The sequence below is a fragment of the Loxodonta africana genome, chromosome 3, assembly GCF_030014295.1.
Source record: "Loxodonta africana isolate mLoxAfr1 chromosome 3, mLoxAfr1.hap2, whole genome shotgun sequence".
In the NCBI taxonomy this organism is placed as follows: domain Eukaryota; kingdom Metazoa; phylum Chordata; class Mammalia; order Proboscidea; family Elephantidae; genus Loxodonta; species Loxodonta africana.
In genome coordinates, this window is record NC_087344.1 from 93,467,550 (window position 1) to 93,487,435 (window position 19,886).

At 37.4% G+C, this 19,886-nt stretch overlaps 1 protein-coding gene across 5 annotated transcripts in view; it reads right to left on the reverse strand.

Moving 5' to 3' along the window:
* USP24 (ubiquitin specific peptidase 24) overlaps nucleotides 1-19,886 on the reverse strand; it is a 171,855-nt gene that overhangs the window by 123,006 nt on the left and 28,963 nt on the right. For 4 of the 5 annotated variants that reach the window (XM_064282027.1, XM_064282026.1, XM_064282024.1 and 1 more), the window contains exons 2-3: nucleotides 3,261-3,426; nucleotides 1,885-1,952 (exon numbers count right to left, since the gene is read on the reverse strand). In XM_064282027.1, coding sequence (XP_064138097.1) covers nucleotides 1,885-1,952; nucleotides 3,261-3,426 — 234 coding nt within the window. The remainder of the gene's footprint in view (nucleotides 1-1,884; nucleotides 1,953-3,260; nucleotides 3,427-19,886) is intronic. The other variant, XM_064282025.1, reaches the window with a different exon arrangement.

The following is a 19,886-nucleotide window of genomic DNA, read 5'->3' on the forward strand; positions in this document are numbered from 1 at the left end:
AAGCTCCTCTTTAATTTGCATTAATTTGTGCAATCATTTATTATATTCTTTCTCCAATAAACTTTGAGGCAGCTTGTAAGATAAGCCTGGGCGGGGGAGAAGGGCAGAAACAGGGTCATTACACCATGTCACAATGCTAAGGGAAGCAATGGCAATTATATAAAATACTACTGAGTTTTCCGGCAGCCAAGCCTAAAAGGTACACAGAATTCTGTTAGCTCCTTTGATCTAACAAAAGGAAGTACATATGCCTTATCGATAGGGAGAGAACCTTTTCACTAGGTGCTGAACTCTAATAGAATTTAACATTTACAAAAATTATACATTTTTACATAAAAAACACTGAACAACATAATGCAGAGTGCCACTGTACTCAAAGTTTTATGGAAAAACAAAACCAAACCAAGAGCTCTTTATGTGACCATTTATTATACTAACAGCTGAGGGCTTAATATAAAACACTTCTCTGAAACATCTCTACAAAGAGTTAGTGTTATAATCGGAATATACAACTTTCTGGTGAACTGACTCAATACAGGGCTTTTTGGATCTGTAGATCATCAACCTAAAGGTTCTCTACTTAGACTAACAAGCCCTTTTCCATGACTCTGAATAAACTCGCATTTTCTCTTTCTCTGTAAGTTCACACATACATTATGATATGTTTAACAGTGTGTTACATTATGAAGGAAACCCTAGTGGCAAAGTGTTAAGAGCTACAGCTGCTGACCAAAAGGCCAGCAGTTCGAATCCACCAGGCGCTCCTGGGAAACGCCATGGGGCAGTTCTACTCTGTCCTATAGGGTCACCATGAGTCGGAACCGACTAGACGGCAACTGTTTTTAAAAAGCTATAATTTTAAACTATAAATTGTTAGATGAATTATCCAAAATGAAGATAAATCTTGGTTCCATATTATCTCTCACCCAAAATGACAATTTAAAAAGACTTCTTCCTTTTTTCAAAGAAGAAGCTGTTTTTGTTTCTAAAATTAGTTTTATTTTTTAAGTCTCAAATCAAAGGAGATTCTGTCTACCAAAATGCAGTACGGAACAATCATTTGCAAACGGACAGTTTGTTTTACTGGGTTTTAATATCAACATAAACTTTACCCATCTGCAGTTCTAGTGATTTACTTGCATATGAGACCAAAACGGATGTCAAAACCCAGAAGTACAACACAGCAGGAGACTCATCCACTCAACAGACATATACTGTGCTCTTTCTACGAGTTATATACTGGGAAAAAGGACAGTATCTACGCAGACATAGGCCCTGTTCTAGTGAGAATTCAAGACTCAGGTTCTAAAAATGGAATCATGCTGAGTCAGAATGTTCTTAGAAACACGACTCCTGTGATCTCCGATTCTTACTGTTAAGAAACATTGCTTTATTAGAAGTGACCAGAATGGGGGTGAGCGTATCACTTCAGCTCTGACAGAGATAATGCTGCGTGCATGCCATTTGCCAATAAGAACACCTGATCCAGTCAAACCTTCAGGAGTGTAAAATGTCTGCTTCTGCCTGCATATGATAAGTATAAAATGGCTCATATTTTGATAAAGAAGTGTTATCTTTCTAAGCACCACAACCATTAGTTTATTAAGATGTATATGTAATTTTCTAGTATAATTCTTAACCTATTCTTCAGCAATTAAATAATAGGAAGCAAACGTTATATTCAACCAAAGATACCTACAAACAATAAAATATAAAAGAAATCATTTATAAGCCCGAAAGCTGGAGCTACTTTTTTCATATTAAAAGATTCCTCTGTTGAACAAAATGCATAAGCTGGTCTCACACATAAAAAGCTAAAACAAAAATAAAAAACTTGTCCAACTTCACTCCCACTAAAAAACCAGATTAGGACATTTTTCTTACCTTTTTAAATGCTTCAGGCATACACCTATCCATAAATCTTTTACAATTCTCATCAGACTCGCAAAGACCTTAGTACAATAAATGAAAAGATACACCTTATTTAGATTTTAGGTACTTTATAGAAATAATATATATAAATCATTCAAAATGAATACATATAAAACTATTTATCATAGAAACTCTGATTCTTCAGAGATTATTAAAAGCAGAATATAAACTTTCTGGTGAGGGAACAGGCTGAGAAACAACCACAGTGTTAGCTAAGTAAATACTAATTAGAACTGCAATGGCTGATCTTATGTTTCCATGTCAGAATAACTTCAGTGATCTGATTAAATGGCTAATGAAAGACCAGCAGAAGCTACTTGCCAGCCACTACTGTTTCCCTAAACAGCTCTTAAAAAAAAAAAAAAAAAATTTTTTTTTTCCTCCAATAAATGCCCACATCACTCTCCTTCCCTAAAACCTACTGATGAACTGTGTAATGAAATAACAGAAATGTGCCTTGCAGGCAAAAAGTGATAAATACTTTCTAACAATGAAATCAATCCACTGAAAAATCATCCTTTGGACAGAACACATTGAAAAAAAAAAAACTAGTAACAAATTTTGTTTCCCACTAGGAATAATTAAACTGGACACACGTTCTTGTTCTCACTGACTGCCTAGCACAGTACCTAGATTCTAGCAGGCACTCAGTCAATGCTGCTGCCAAGAAGGCAATCATAAATACAATCATAAAAGCAAATTGCTTACAGTTAAAACAAATCTTAGTCAAAATATTTCCTTTTAATGTATCTCATTTAATCATGATAGTAAACTATGCATACCTTTAATAAGAAAAAAAAATCACAAAAAAGTCCCAATTCATTTCATTTTATAACTGAAATCACTATGACAAATATTTTTTCTTTTACAGATTTACAGTACAGAAGTTTCTTTATATTGACACACAAGCTTCCAATCTAGTATTTTATTACTTTGTTAGTTTAATATTTGTAAAGCGTTTATGCCAGTGCCAGGTACTTAATAAGCACTCAAATGTTTACTAAATAAATATGATGTTCTTCTCTTAGGAAAAAAAAAAAATTAAACCATTAAATTAAGATTTAAAGCACCCCAAATTTCTGTGGAAAAAGTCAGTTGTGATTTCCATAAAGCTTTTCAATTATACTTTAAAGAGTTTTACACTCCATTAGAGCTAGAAGAAAACAGTTGGTTTAGTTCAAAGCTTTTACTTTACAGGGGATAAACAAAGACTAAGAGGTTAAATAATCTGACCACGATTACAAAGACAGGCAATGACAAGGGCTAGAATTAAACTCAGGCCTCCTATCAAAAAATGTTTTCATGGGATCTGAGGTCTGAAAACTTACCAAGTCGTGCTAAGTAAGTGGATGCCAACAGGCATTTGCCTAGTGATTCTTCTCGCTTGTAAGGGATGGACCATTGATCAGTCAAAACACGGCTTTCCAGTTCATATAAATTTGTTGTAGGGAATTCAATTCCTTCTCCTGAGCAGTTTCCATTTTCATCATTCTTCTGACAAAAAAGGATTAGGATAAAAAGCAAATAAACTAATAAATGATTACTTTAAATTTAAAAAAATTTTATCAATGGCAGCTATTAATACCAATAATGTGGATTCCACTTTCATTTCTCATTATCACATTTTTCACCAAGTGTATCTAAAATCTTAGGAATTTTTATCATTCTGGCATTCCTACTCCTTCTCTCAGAAGGTGACTTCCTCTCTTTCTTCACAAAACTCTCTCAATATCTCATAAAATATCAAATCTACCTTCGCCTGCAGTGATCCTATCCTCCTCCCCTCTTTTTTCACTGAGGGAATTAATTTCTCCAAAGAGTTATCTGTATTTGCGGTCTTTGTCTCCTCACCAGTCACTCACTCCTCACACCAAACCCATCTGGACTCCAGAGTCCCTACTCAGGAGCTCTTGGGTGGCTCAAACGGTTAAGGGCTCAAATGCTAGTCAAAAGGTTGGTGGTTCGAACCCACCCAGAGCTCCCTCAGAAGACTAGGCTGGCGATCTACTTGTGAAAGGTCACAACCTTGAAAATTCTATGGAGCAGTTCTAAGCACACATGGGGTCGCCATGAGTTGGAATCAACTTGACAGCAACTAACAAAAACCCCCCAAAAGTGGTTATTTTTCAGGTCACCACTAAACTCTGTATCATTAAACCCAATGGACATGTTTCAGTCCTTATCTTATTTCTCAAGAGTATCTGATCTTGTGCTCACTCTCCCTTCTTAAATGCCTTCTTTTACCTCCCAGGAAAACATACTTCCCTGTTCTCCTTCCACAAATCTGGCTGTTCTTATTCTGTCTCCTGTTCTGGTCCATCTTTTTCTTCCTGATCAGCATATACTGGAATCCCTCAAACTAGGAAGTCCAGTGCTAGGCCATCTTCTCTCCCCACTCCAGATCATCTCCCTGGGTAATCTCATGCACACCTCAAACCTCCATTACTTCCCATCTACAGATGAACTGTAAACTTTTATCTTTAGCTTAGGTTCTCCTCTGAGCTTCAGATCCACATATCCAACTGCCTAAGTGACATCTTCTCTTAACTATCTTGAAGTACTCTCAAACTCAATGTGTGCCCCAAACCAAATTCATGACCCTTCCTCGGCAATCCTGGTCCACTTCCGGTGTTCTCCACTCAGGAAATGGCACTGCATCCATCTAGCAGCACAAACCAGGTCCCACCTGACAGCCAGCATAGCACCTGAAGGCCAGTGAACGAGAGCCTTCAGATAAATCCAGCCTCCAGTCATCAAGTCACACCCTGCCATCTAGTCTTCCAGCTGAAGCCCTAGGTATCATAGAGCAGAGATAAACTGTCTCACCTGTGCTGTCTGAACCCCTCCCCCCATATCCACAGAATCTATGCACGTAATTAGCAGTTGTTTTATGCCACTATTCCTGAACTTACCCTTCCACCTCTTTAACTTACTTAGTTCCTATTGTCGTTGGGTGCGCTGCAGTCAACTCTGGGCTCATAAGGACCCTAAAGGACAGTGTAGAACTGCCCCATAGGGTTTCCCAGAACATAATCTTTATGCGAGCAGATTACTAGATCTTTTTTCCTACTAAGTGGCTGGAGGGGGCACCTCACCAGAGCTCCTTACTTAACACCTCTACATCCTTAAATCTTTCAAGGAAGCTGCATGGGATAAAGAGCTTTATTTGGATTTTGTCTCTGGTTTCTGGAAAACAAATAGCTCTTGGAATCCTCCAGCAATCAAGATCCTCCTTTGTTTTCTAAAATAGCCAGGTAAACATAGAAACATGTGCAAATGAGTAGGGGCTAAACAGGCCCCACCCTGGCAGCAAACCTCAGAAAAGGAAATGACACGATGGCATCAATCATACATATGGACTGATTCATGTATATGTATCAAGGCTCCAGTCATGCATATACACTGAGGTCTCAATGACTTACAAAGGACCCTGGAACTTCCTCTTTCAGGTTTCCTGAAGTGGTGAACAGGAGAAGGTGGCACATCCCTGAGGACAGTGGAAGCCTGAAAGTCTTGTGCTGCCAGGACTTCTCCCAGCCCTTGCCTGATACATCTTTTTGCTGTATCCTTTCTGGTTGTAATTAATGAGTAACTAAAAGTATAAGCAGTCTCCGTGAGTTCTGCGAGTCCTTCTATTGAATTATCAAACCCACCAGGGGCAGTGAGGGCCAGCAGAGGCTGGAGTTTGCCTATTTGGCAGGGGCTGGAAGGACAGTGTCCTAACTTACAAAAACCCAGCTCTGGGTGGTTAGGGTCAGAGAGAGAAGGTGCCACATGGGTGGCTAGCATCAGGACGACAAAGTGGGGAAGTGGGAAAGTGGGGATATGAGTTATCTCCACATTTTCAGGATCAGCCTTGTATTGATTATTTACTTAGAAGCCTCTCTAGAACTTTTAAATTAGGTCAGTTCCTACAATTACTGACATTCTGAACCTCCCCTTCATAGCACTTCTCAAAGATGTAATTTTATATTTATTTGTGATTTATTTAATGTTTGTCCCCATTAACCAACCTTCACCAGGGCATGGATCCTGTCTGTTTTGGTCATCTCTGAATTCCCAGAGGAAACTTGGTTGTGCAGTGGTTAAGAGCTTGGCTGCTAACCAAAAGGTCGGCAGTTCAAATCCACCAGCTGCTCCTGGGAAACCCTATGGGGCAGTTCTACTCTGTCTCACAGGGTTGCTATAAGCTGGAATCAACTCTACAGCAACAGGTTTGGTTTTTTGGGTTTTGTATCCCCAGAACCTGGTAACTAACACAAAGGTATTTAATGAATATTTAAATGAAAAATTAATTAATGCAAAGTTTCAACTATCAAAGGGATAGCTGCCAGACTTCCCATCAATTCTCAACATGTTAATTTGTAATAAAGTAAATAGGACCTTCCCAAAAAACTGCCTAATACCTACTCTACAGTGGCATCACTAGGTTTGGTGTCACCCATTCAGTAACTCATGGTGTCACTCCCCCACCATGGGCCTTCTCCTGTACCAGACCATACAGAATTCTTAGTAATGTTTTTTGTACTAATGTTACTTCGAAATTGTAATTCTCATACATCACTTCTTTTCCTTTAATTACCACTTCAATCTCAAAAAAGTTATTGACATAATTCTAATAACCAAGATACTGCAGCTAAAACACCAGAAAATTTGACAAAATCAGCAACCATGAAAACACGGGCAACAATGAAAACAACAGCACCTGCTTGTAGTGCCTGCAGACAAAACCTCATGATTTGAAGCTCACTGCAACTGGGTAATAATGACAGCTCTGACCTGAGCACAGTAAAAAAAGAATTTTTTTTTTTTTTAGCACATTAGAAGGTTAAAAAAGTAAGTTAGCACAGAGTTTTAGCCTTGTAGGTATATTGATACATGAAAGCTGGGCTTATGAAAAATTTTTGTTGTTGTAATTCACTACCGTAGTTTTACACAAATAACCCTGTGCCTTCCACATTTGTTTGCCAATCCTGCACCCTCCCACCACGAGGTATTTTCCTAAGCACACTATGCTAATTTTTTACAGCAGCGCATACAAAAGTACTTCGTGGAGGGGGGGTGCATGATTCGCAAACAAACACAGAAGGTCTGCATTATTTGTGTAAAAATATACTACAGGGATATTTTTGTGAAAAGGAATAAATTTCTGTTGAACACTGCAAAAAATTTTAGACAGTCATTTTGATGTCACCCCCCCCGAGGGTGTCACCTGGTGCAGTCTACACCCCCATACACCCCTCTAGTGATACCACTCTACTCTGATTTCTTTGAAAATCTAAAGATTTTCACAATTCACGCTCATCATCTCATTTAAAAAAAATCATCTTTAATCTCAATGAAGGAAAGAATCACACATATGAAGAATAATAAAGCAAAGAGAAGAAAGCTAATTTCAGTCCCATTATCAATGATCAATTTTTTTTTTTTTTTTATCAATGATCAACCAAATAGCTAAAGAATTCAACACAGGCTATATTTTCAGATATGTGGCTAAATTAGGATGAAAAACAAGATAATTAAACACAAAAACAAGAGTAGAAAACAATGTAAACTAAGGGCTAGGGGATGGTAGATTAAGTAGGTTTAGAATCAAAATGCATGGGGAAAACGTAGTTTTTGACATACCACACTTTTCAGAAATACAATTAATCTACAAACTCTGTAAATAAATCAATTATACTTAAAGGGCCCTCAAGAGACCCAAATATTAGTAGGATAGTCAAAATTGCATACTTGCTAAATGCAACATGAGATTCTGGGTTAAATCTTGAAACAGGAATTTTTGTTTAATTTTACTTTGTGCTTTTTTCAAAAGAATTTAGTATTGTATCAGTATTAATTTCCTGATTTTGATAACTGTCCTGTACATTTAAGGGGCCCTGGTAGTACAGTGGTTAAAATGCTTGGCTGTTAATTGAAATAAAGGTCAGCGGTTCAAACCTACCAGCTGCTCCACAGGAGAAAGATGTGGCAGTCTGCTTCTGTAAAGATTACAGCGCTGGAAACTCTATGGGGCAGTTCTACTGTCCTACAGGGTCACTATGAGTCAGAATCAACTTGACGGCAATGAGTTTGGTTTTTCTTTTGGTTTTACAGTGTTTTTAGGACATACACACTGAAGTATTTAGGGGTAAAGGTACAGCATGTCTATAACTTACTCTCAGTTTAGGAAAAACAACACAAATACACACACGCAAAAACACATTATTATATATGTACACACAGAGAGAAAAAGACAAAATGTTAACATTTAGAGAGCATAAATGAAGGTTACACTATTTTTGCATCTTTTCCATAAAATTGAAATATTTCAAAATTAACATTAAAACAATTTAGATGAATAAACATATAAAACCATAACATTTGGAGTCAGACAGAATCTAAGAAAATCCAGTATTAATATTTTACATATGAAGAACCTCATGAATGAGAAGTAAAGATTCACCTAAGATCAAAAAGGAGCTCCGGTGGCACAGTGGTTAAGTGTGTGGCTGCTAACCAAAAGGTCAGCAGTTCAAATCAACCAGCTGCTCCTTGGAAATCCTATGGGGCAGTTCTACTCTGTCCTATAGGGTCACTATGAGTCGAGATTGACTTGATGGCAATGGGTTAAGATAAAAAAATAGTGGTTAGAAATACTAATTACAGTTAAATTATACTAATTATGCTCTACTTAAGAAGCTCATTTCATTCCATAACATAATTTGGTTTCTAAGTAATTTCATGTTTTTGTTTTAAATTACCAAATAAGTGATAGATGTTCACTGTAAAAAATTCAGAAAATATGAATAAGCAAGTATTTAAAATCACCATTAATTTCACCATTTAAAAAGACTATTACATTTTAATAAATATTTTTCTAGTAAAAGCTTTTTCTTTAAAGAAGCTTTTCTCAAAAATTCACCAATATGAAATTAACCCCACTCTCACCAGTGCCACAGCCCTCACCATTTTCTCTTTTTTTTTTGTCTGCTTGAAAAGACAGCTGCATAAGGCAATAATTACAAAACTGTGTTAATGGGTTTATAATGTTTAAAGATATAATTTGTATGACAATAATAGCACAAAGTAGCAGGGAGGAAACATAGCTTTATCAGAGAAAAGTTTTTGTATGCTATTGAAATTAAGTTGGTATTAATCTAGACTGTTATGAGTTAAGATGTTAACTGTAAACTCCAGGGCAACCTCTAGGAAAATAACTAATATACAGTCAGCCTTCCATATCCACAGACTCTGCGTTCGTGGATTCAACCAACCATGGATCAAAAATATTTGAGAAAAAAAAAGAGGAAGTTCCAAAAAGCAAAACTTGAATTTGTGTGTGCCAGCACCATGCTGGATCTACACAAATGAAGGGATGTCTAGGCTACCCTGCTGTAGCCTCCTGCCATTTCACAGATCCTCAGTCTCTCTCCAGCACTGGTTGTTTGAGCACTGTTCACCTCACGTCTCATTCGCTTGCTACCTGTGATTTATGCAGCCTTTGTTTCTGCGAAAAAATGGCTCCTAAAAAGCAATGAAGTGGTCAAAGCAATCCCTCAAGGGCTAAGCGTGAGGGTGTTAAGGAGGGCGAGAGGAAGGAATTTAAGGCTATTAAGAGATGGCTGGCTAGCTATGTAAAGGGCTACAGCCTCAGAACTTAAAGATCACGGGAGAACTGGCACCGGCTGATGGCCAGACAGCATCAGTGTTGCCCGAAGAGCTCAAGAAACTCATAGAAGAGAAAGACTACCTTCCAGAGCAAGTCTTCAATTGTGATGAAACGACTATTTACACAGCATTTACACTGTGTTAGGTATTATAAGTAATCTAGAGATGATTTAAAGTATACAGAAGGATGTGCGTAGGTTATATGCAAATACTACACCATTTTATATAAGGGACTTTTAGTGTCTTCGAGGGATCCTGGACCCTTATAGGACAGAGTGGAACTGCCCCATATGGTTTCCAAGGAGCACCTGGCGGATTCGAACTGCCGACCTTTTGGTTAGCTGCCAAAGCTCTTAACCACTACACCACCAGGGTTTCCATTAGTAATTGTATTAAGTGTAAATAGACTAAAAACTCTAAACAGAAGGCAGATATTGGCAGAATGGATTAAAAAAAAAAACATAATTAAACTATACGCTGCTTACAACAGACATACTTTAGATTACAAAACACAAATAGGTTGAGATAGAAGGATGGAAAATGACTTATCATGCAAACATACAGGAGCTGGAGTGGCTATACAGACACCAGACAGCATAGATGTTAAGACAAGAAATATATTACTAGAGACCAAGAGGAGTACTTCATAATGACAAAAATCAATATGGCAAGAAATAAAATAAAAAGATAAACAAAGCTAATGATAATCAAGAGTTGGAATGGTTATACCAATATCAGGAAAAAAAAAAAAGACTTTACAACAAAAATTGTAATAGAGACAAAGAAGAGTACTTTACAATGATGAAAGGATCAGTCCACTGGGAAGACACAACAAAATTATAAACCCATAGGGTCGCTATGAGTCGGAATCGACTCAACGGCACTGGGTACTGGGTTACGCAACTGACAACAGAGACCCAAAATATATGAAGCGCAAAAACTGATAGAACTGAAGGGAGAAATACACAATTCAACAGTAACGGCTGCAGAATTTAATACTTAGCTTTCGATAATGGAACAACTAGGCAGAAGACAAACAAGGAAGACTTAAACAATACTGAAAACCAACTAGACCTAACAAACATAAACAGAACATTGCACCCAACAACAGCAGAATACATATGCTTCTCAAGTGTACATGGAATGTTACATAGGACAGACCACCTTCTGGACCACAAAACAAGTCTTACTTAAAAAGATATAAATCATACAAGTATCTTAAACAATCACAATGGAATGAAGCTGAAATCAGTAACAGAAGAAAAACTGGAATATTCACAAATACATGGAAATTACACAACACAATGTGCTAAAGAAAAAATCATAAGAAAAATTAGAAAATACTTTGAGATGACTAAAAATGACAATACACATATCAAAACTTATAGAATGAAGCTAAAGCAGAGTTTAGAGGAACATTTGTAGCTATAAATGTCTATTATTAAAAAAGATCTCAAATCAATAACTTTTCATCTAAGGAGATAGAAAAAGAAGAGCAAACTAAACTCAAAGCAAACAGAGGGAAGGACATAATAAAGATTAACCAAAAAAAAAAAAAAAAAACAGTTCTTGGTGTATCAGTTCCAACTCATGGTGACTCCTTGTGTGTCAGGGCAGGACAGGGTTTTCAATGGCCAATTTTCCAGAAGTAGATCACCAGGCTTTTCTATCAAGGTGCATCTGAGTAGACTCAAACTGTCAACCTTTCAGTTAGCAGCAGAGTGTATAAACCATTTGCAAAACCCCAGGACTCCACTACAAAGCTATAGTAAAGCAGTATGGAATTGGCATAAGGATAAACATATAGACCAATGGAAAAGAACTGACAGTCCATTTATGGTCAATTTATTTTCAAAAAGGGTGAGAAGACAATTTAGTAGTGAAGTAACAGTTTTTTCAACAAACAGTGCTAGAACAATAGGATATCTGCATGCAAAAGAATTAAACTGAACCCAAACCTCACACCATATACAAATATTAACTAAAAATATAACACAGAAATAATCTTCGTGAACTTGCTCTAGACCACTGTTTCTTAGACATGACACCAAAAGCATGAGTGATAGAAAAAAAAGATAAATTGAACTTCGTCAACTTTTGTGCACCAAAGGATGCCATCAAGACAGTGCAAAGAAAAGGTACCGAATAGGAGAAAATATTTGCAAATCATGTATCTGATAAGAGACTAGAGAGACTAGATTCTAAAATATAAAAGATCTCTCACAACTCAACAACAAAAAGACAACACAATTATTAAAAAATGGGCAAAGGATTTCAGTAGACATGTCTCCAAAGAACATATACAAATGGCCAATAAGCACATGAAAAGACAGTTACCATTGTTAGTCATCAGGGACACACAAATCAAAACCATAACGAGATACCACACATACTTGGATAGCTAAATTTAAAAAAAGACAATTAACAAATACTGGTTAAGATGTGGAGAAACTGAAAGACTCATACGTTGTTAGTGGGATTATAAAATGGTAACAACACTTTGCAAAACAGTTCAGCAGTTCCTTATAAGTTAATCATAGGGTTATTATATGATCCAGCAATTACACTCCTTGGTATATACCCAAGAGAAATGAAAACACATGTCCAAATGAAAACTAGTACTTGAATGTTCATAGCAGCACAGGTGTGATGTGAGGAAATAAGAACCCTCATTGATTGCTGGTGGGATTGCAAAATGATACAGGGCAGCACCTCAAAAAGTTAAACACAGAATTGTCATACGATCCAGTAATCCCACTTCTAGGTATATGTATAAAAAGAACTGAAAGCAGGAATGCAAACAGATACCCGTGGTACGCCAAAGTTCAATGCAGCACTATTCACAATACCCAAAAAGTGGAAAAAAAAACAAACGCCCATCAACTGATGAATGGATAAGCAAAATGCTAAGTATCCATACAATGGAATATTATTTAGCCCTAAAAAAGGAACAAAGTACTGATACATGTTACAATATCAACTCAAAAACATTATGACAAGCGAAAGAAGCCAGGTATAGATCAATTATATGATTCCAATTATATGAAACGTTCAGAACAAGCAAATCCATCGACAAAGAAAGTACATTAGTAGTTGCCACAGGCTGGGAGGGAGGGGAAATTGGGAGTAACTGCTAACTGTACAACATTTCTTTTTGAAGAAATAAAAATGTTCTAAAATTAAATACTGGTGATGGTTGCACAACTCTGCAAATGTGCGCTTTAAAGGGTGAACTTTATGGTATGTGAATTATATCTCAATAAAACTGCTATAAAAAAGTGGATTAAGGAGCTGGGGCTAAGATGGCGGAAGAGTCAGACACTTCTGATGGTCCCTCTTACAACAAAAAAAAAAACAAACAAACAAGTAAATCGATTATATATATGACAAGCTAGGAGCACTGAACATCAAAGGCAAAGTTAAGAACTCAGACTGAGTGACGGGGGAGGGAGAAACAGTTCAGAAGCAGCGAGGAGCTGTCAGACCTGACTCAGCAGGAACCACTGCCCCCCAGCCCCGATCCTCTGGCACAACTGCAGAGGCGCTGGCAGTAGTGTTTGGGATGTGGTTTCTTCAGACATAGAGAGTGAGCAGCAGAGTCTACTCACACCTCCAAAATCAGCTCTTGACAAAAGGTAAGTGCTTGCACCTAATTTACCCCACAGATCAAAAAGCACACCTTTCAAAAGAACTCTCTCCCATTTATCGGATCCCTCCTCCCTCTGCCTCAGGCCTTGAGCCACCTTCACTGGCAGCCGATTTCCCTGGGGCTGAGATAGGTGTGTGTCCTGCTGTGTGTCCTAAGCCATTCTCCTGCCTTGGAGAATGAACAAATTAACAAAATGGGGGAAAAAAATTATTTTGCTGAGTGTGATCCCCTACTATAACCAGATACCTGTGCATACACCAACCACCACTGCTCCTCTAAGGCCGTATGTGAGAGCCCGCACCACCTACTTGGTGAACGACTACACAGACACCTGAACTAAATCCATACAAGAAAAGTGAATGGACCCCTAGGCACATACACCTAGTAACAGCTCTAACCATCTGGTGACAGGACATTAGAGCTTCAAAGGCTCTAATAATCAAGATAGCTCACTCAAGCAGCCTATCTGGGTATATCAAAACAAAACAAAGCAGGAAGCTAGGACACAGTAAGCAAACATAAAACAAATTAATACAATAACTTATAGATGGCTCGGAGACAAGAGTGAATATCAAATCACATAAAGCAGACCATGATCGCTTAAACAAGCTCCCAAAACAAAAAATCAAGGAATCTTCTGGATGAGATTAGTTTCCTGGAATTAGCAGAGGTAGAATACAAAAGATTAATATACAGAACTCTTCAAGGCATCAGGAAGGAGATCGGGCAAAACGAAGCACAAGCCAAGGAACACAAAGATAAAGCAGTCAAGGAAACTAAGAAGGTTATTCAAGAGCATAATTAAAAATTTAATAGGCTGCAAGAATCCACAGAGAAACAACAATCAGAAATACAGAAGATTAACAATAAAATTTCAGTATTAGACAACTCGATAGAAAGTCAGAGGAGCAGAAGTGAGGAAATGGAAGTCAGAATTAGTGAGATGCAAGGAAAACACTTCACAATATACTCAAAGAAAAATTGGATAAAAGAATTTAAAAAAATGAAGAAACCCTAAGAATCATGCGGCACTCTACCAAGAGAAAAAACCTACGAGTGACTGGAGTACCAGAACAGCAAGGAAAAACAGAAAATACGAAAGAATTGTTGAAGATTTCTTGGCAGAAAACTTCCCTGATATCAGGAAAGATGGGAACATACCTATCCAAGATGCTCATTGAACCCCACACAATGTAGATCACAAAAGAAAGCCACCAAGACATATTATGATCAAACTTGCCAAAACCAAAGATATAGAGAGAATTTTAAGAGCGGCTAGGGATAAACAAAAAGTCACACACAAAGGAGAGTCAATAAGAATAAGCTTCGACTACTCCACAGAAACTATGCAGGAAAGAAGGCAATCGGAGGACACATATTAAACCTTGAAGGAAAAAAATTGCCAGCCAAGAATCATATATCCAGCAAAACTGTCTCTCAAACATGAATACAAAATTAGGACATTTCCAGATAAACAGAATTTTAGGGAATTTGCAGAAACTAAACTAAAACTCTAAGAAATATTAAAGGGAGTCCTCTGGTTAAAAAACTAGTAACACTGGATAACAACCCAACACCAGAACGTAGGACAGAGTGACCAGATTATCACCCCAGATAGAGAAATCACAACAATAAATCAAGATTTAAAAGAAGTTCAAAACAGGGAACAAGAGATATCATTATGCAAAAGATGAAAAGAAGGACTAAAAAATGTAGTCATATATGGAGAGGATAAAACTTTGGTTTAAACTTAGAAAAATAGAGGTAAATAATAAGGTAACCACAAAGGGGACTAACAAGCCTACATATCAAAATAAAATAGAAGAAAACCATAAAGACTCAGCAAAAACAATCAACAACAATGAAAAAGAGGAAAAGACAATATATAAACTACTCAGAACAAAAAATTAAGCAGAAAAAAGAAGCTGTCAACAACACACAAAAAAAGACATCAAAATGACAGCACTAAACTCATACCCACCCATAATTACGCTGAATGTAAACGGACTAAATGCACCAATAAAGAGACAGAGAGTGGCAGAATGGATAAAAAAACACGATCCGTCTATTTGCTGCCTACAAGAGACACATCTTAGACTTAAAGACACAAATAAACAAAAACACAAAGGATGGAAAAAAATACATCAAGGAAAAAACAATCAAAAAAGAGCAAGCCATCCCACTTTGAAATGTGGCGTCTGGGGTCTTAAATGCTAACAAGCAGCCATCTAAGATGCATCAATTGGTCTCAACCCACCTGGATCAAAGGAGAATGAAGAACACCAAGGTCACACGATAACTATGAGCCCAAGAGACACAAAGGGCCACATGAACCAGAGACTTATATCAGCCTGAGACCAGAAGAACTAGATGGTGCCCGGCCACAACCGATGACTGCCCTGACAGGGAGCACAACAGAGAACCCCTGAGGGAGCAGGAGATCAGTGGGATGCAGACCCCAAACTGTCATAAAAAGACCAGACTTAATGGTCTGACTGAGACTAGAGGAATCCCGGCGGTCATGGTCCCCAAACCTTCTGTTGGCCCAGGACAGGAACCATTCCCCAAGACAACTCATCAGACATGGAAGGGACTGGACAATGGGTTGGAGAGAGATGCTGACGAAGAGTTAGCTACTTGTATCAGGTGGACACTTGAGACTGTGTTGGCATCTCCTGTGGGGAGGGGAGATAGGAGGGTAGAGAGGGTTAGAAACTGGCAAAATTGTCATGAAAGGAGAGACTGGAAGGAGGGAGCGGGCTGACTCATCAGGGGGAGAGTAAGTGGGAGTATGGAATAAGGAGTATATAAGTTTATATGTGACAGACTGACTTGATTTGTAAACTTTCACTTAAAGCACAATAAAAATTATTAAAAAGAGCAAGAGCGGCAATATTAATTTCTGACAAAACCGACTTTAAAGTTAAATTCACCACAAAGGAAAATGAAGGACACTATATAACGATTAAAGGGACAATATACCAGGAGGATATAGTCGTATTAAATATTTATGTACCCAATGACAGGGCTGCAAGATACATAAAACGAACTCTAACAGCACTGAAAAGCGAGATAGACAGCTCCACAATTATAGTAGGAGACTTCAACACACTACTTTTGGTGAAGGACAGGACATCCAGGAAGAAGTTTAAAAATAACATGGAAGATTTAAATGCCACAATCAACAAACCTGACCTCATAGACACATACAGAACACTCCACCCAACAGCAGACAAGTATACTTTCAATCCAACGCACACAGAACGTTCTCTAGAATAGATCACATATTAGGTCATAAAGCAAGCCTTAACAGAATCCAAAAACATCAAAATATTACAAAGCATCTTCTCTGACCATAAGGACATAAAAGTAGAAATTAGTAACAGAAAAAGCAGGGAAAAGAAATCAAACACTTGGAAACTGAACAACACCTTGCTCAAAAAATACTGGGTTATAGAAGAAATTAAGGACAGAATAAAAAAATTCATGGAATCAAATGAGAATGAAAACACTTCATATCAAAACCTTTGGGACACAGCTTAAGACGTCCTCAGAGGTCAATTTATAGCAATAAATGAACAATCCAAAAAGAAGGGCCAAATTCCAATAATTATCCCTACATCTTGAACAAATAGAAAGAGAGCAACAAAAGAAACCATCTGGAACCAGAAGAAGGCTAATAATAAAAATTAGAGCAGAATTAAATGAAACAGAGAACAGAAAAACAACTGAAAGAGTTAACGAGACCAAAAGCTGGTTCTTTGAAAAGATTAACAAAATTGATAAACCACTGAAGACTAAGAAAAGAAAAACAGGAAACGAAGCAAATAACCTGAATAAGAAATGAGATGGGCAATATCACAACGGAACCAACTGAATAAAAGAATTATATCAGATTACTATGAAAAACTGTACTCTTAACAAATTTGAAAACCTGTAAGATATGGGTAAATTTCTAGAAACACACTACCTACCTAAACTAACACAGAGGTTGAACAACCAAATAAATCCATAACAAAAGAAGAGATTGAAAAGGTAATTTAAAAACTCCCAACAAGAAAAAGCCCGGCTTGGACGGCTGCACCAAGAATTCTACCGAACTTTCAGAGAAGAGTTAACACCACTACTACACTAAAGGTATTTCAGAGCATAGAAACGAACTGAATACTCCCAAACTCATTGTATGGAGCCAACATTTCCCTGATACCAAAACTGGGTAAAGACACCACAAAAAATTACAGGCCTGTATCCCTCATGAACTAAAACACAAAAATCTTCAACAAAATTCTAGCCAATTGAACTCAACAACATATCAAAAAAATAATTCACCATGACCAAGCGGGATTCATACCAGGCATGTAGGGATGGTTCAACATTAGAAAAACAATCAATGTAATCCATCACATAAATAAATGACAAGAACCACATGATCTTATCAATTGATGCAGACAAAGCATCTGACAAAGTCCAGCACCCATTCATGATAAAAACTCTCAGCAAAGTAGGAATAGAAGGGAAATTCCTCAACATAATAAAGGGCATTTATACAAAGCCAACAGCCAACATCATCCTAAATGCAGAGAGTCTGAAAGCATTCTCCTTGAGAACAAGAACCAAACAAGGAAGCCCTTTATCACTACTCTGATTAAACATTGTGCTGGAGGTCCTAGCCAGAGCAATTAGGCTCGATAAAGAAATAAAGGGCAACCGGATTGGCAAAGAAGTAAAAGTATCTCTATTTGCAGATGACATGATCTTATACACAGAAAACCCTAAAGTATCTTCAAGAAAACTACTGAAACTAATAGAAGAGTTCAGCAGAGTATCAGGATATAAGATGAACATACATAAATCAGTTGGATTCCTCTACACCAACAAAGAGAATGTCGAAGAAGGGATCACTAAATCAATACCATTTACAATAGACCCCAGGAAGTTAAAATGCTTAGGAATAAACCTAACCAGAGATGTAAGAGACCTATACAAAGAAAACTACAAGACACTACTGTAACAAACCAAGAGAGACCTACATAAGTGGAAAAACATACCTTGCTCATGGATAGGAAGACTCAACGTTGTAAAAATGTCTATTCTACCAAAGCAATCTATAGAAACAATGCAATCCTGATCCACATACCAATGATATTTTTTAATGACATGGAGAAACAAATCACCATCTTCATGTGGTAAGGAAAGAGGCCCCGGATAAGTGAAGAATCACTGAAAAAGAAAAAATGGGAGGTCTCACACTGCCTGATTTTAGAACATATTATACTGCCACAGGAGTCAAAACAGCCCGGTATTGGTACAACAATACATATACAGACCAATGGAACAGAATTGAGAATCCAGACATAAATCCATCCACTTATGAGCAGCTGATATTTGACAAGTCTCAAAGTCTGTTAAATGGGGAAAAGACAGCCTCTTTAACAAATGGCTGGCTTAACTGGATATCCATCTGTAAGAAAAAAAAAAAACAAGAGCCTTACCTCACGTCCTGCACAAAAACTAACTCAAAACGGATCAAAGACCTGAATACAAAATCTAAAATAAAGATCATGGAAGAAAAAGTAGAGACAACCCTAGGAGCCCTGATATATGGCATAAACAGCATACAAAACATTACTAACAATGCACAAACACCAAAGGAGAAACTAGATAACTGGGAACTCCTAAAAATCAAACACTTATATTCATCCAAAGGCTTCACCAAAAGAGTAAAAAGATTACCTATAGACTGGGAAAAATTTTTGGCTACGACAATTCCGATCAACATCTGATCATCTCCAAAATCTACATGATGCTGCAAAAACTCAACAACGAAAAGACAACCCAATTTAAAAATGGGCAAAGGATATGTATGAACAGGCACTTCACCAAAGAAGACATTCAGATGGCTAACAGATACATGAGGAAATACTCATGATCACTAGCCATTAGAGAAAGGAAAATCAAAACTACAATGAGATTCCATCTCACCCCAAACAAGGCTGGCATTAAGCTAAAAAACACAAAATAATAAATGTTGGAGAGGTTGTAGAGCACTTATACACAGCTGGTGGGAATGTAAAATGGTACAATTACTTTGGAAATTGATTTGGCACTTCCTTGAAAAGCTGGAAATACTACTACCATATGATCCAGCAATCATATACCCTGGAATATATCCTAGAGAAATAAGTGCTTTCACATGAACAGATATATGCACAACCATGTTCATTACAGCACTGTTTACAATAGCAAAAAGATGGCAGCTACCAAGGTGCGCATCAATGGATGAATGGATAATTCTCATAATGGAATACTACGCAACGATTAAGAACAACAATGAATCCGTGAAACATCTTGTAACATGGAGGAATCTAGAAGGCATTATGCTGAGTGAAATTAGTCAGTTGTAAAAGGGCAGATATTGTATGGGACCACTATTGTAAGAACTTAAAGAAAAAGTTTAAACACAAAAGAAAATATTCTTTGATGGTTATGAGGGTGGGGAAGGAAGGAGAGGGCTATTTACTAATTAGACAGTAGACAAAAACCATTTTAGGTGAAGGGAAAGACCACACACAACACAGGCGAGGTCAGCACAACTGGACTAAACCAAAAGCAAAGAAGTTTCCCAAATAGAACCGAATGCTTCCAAGGCCTG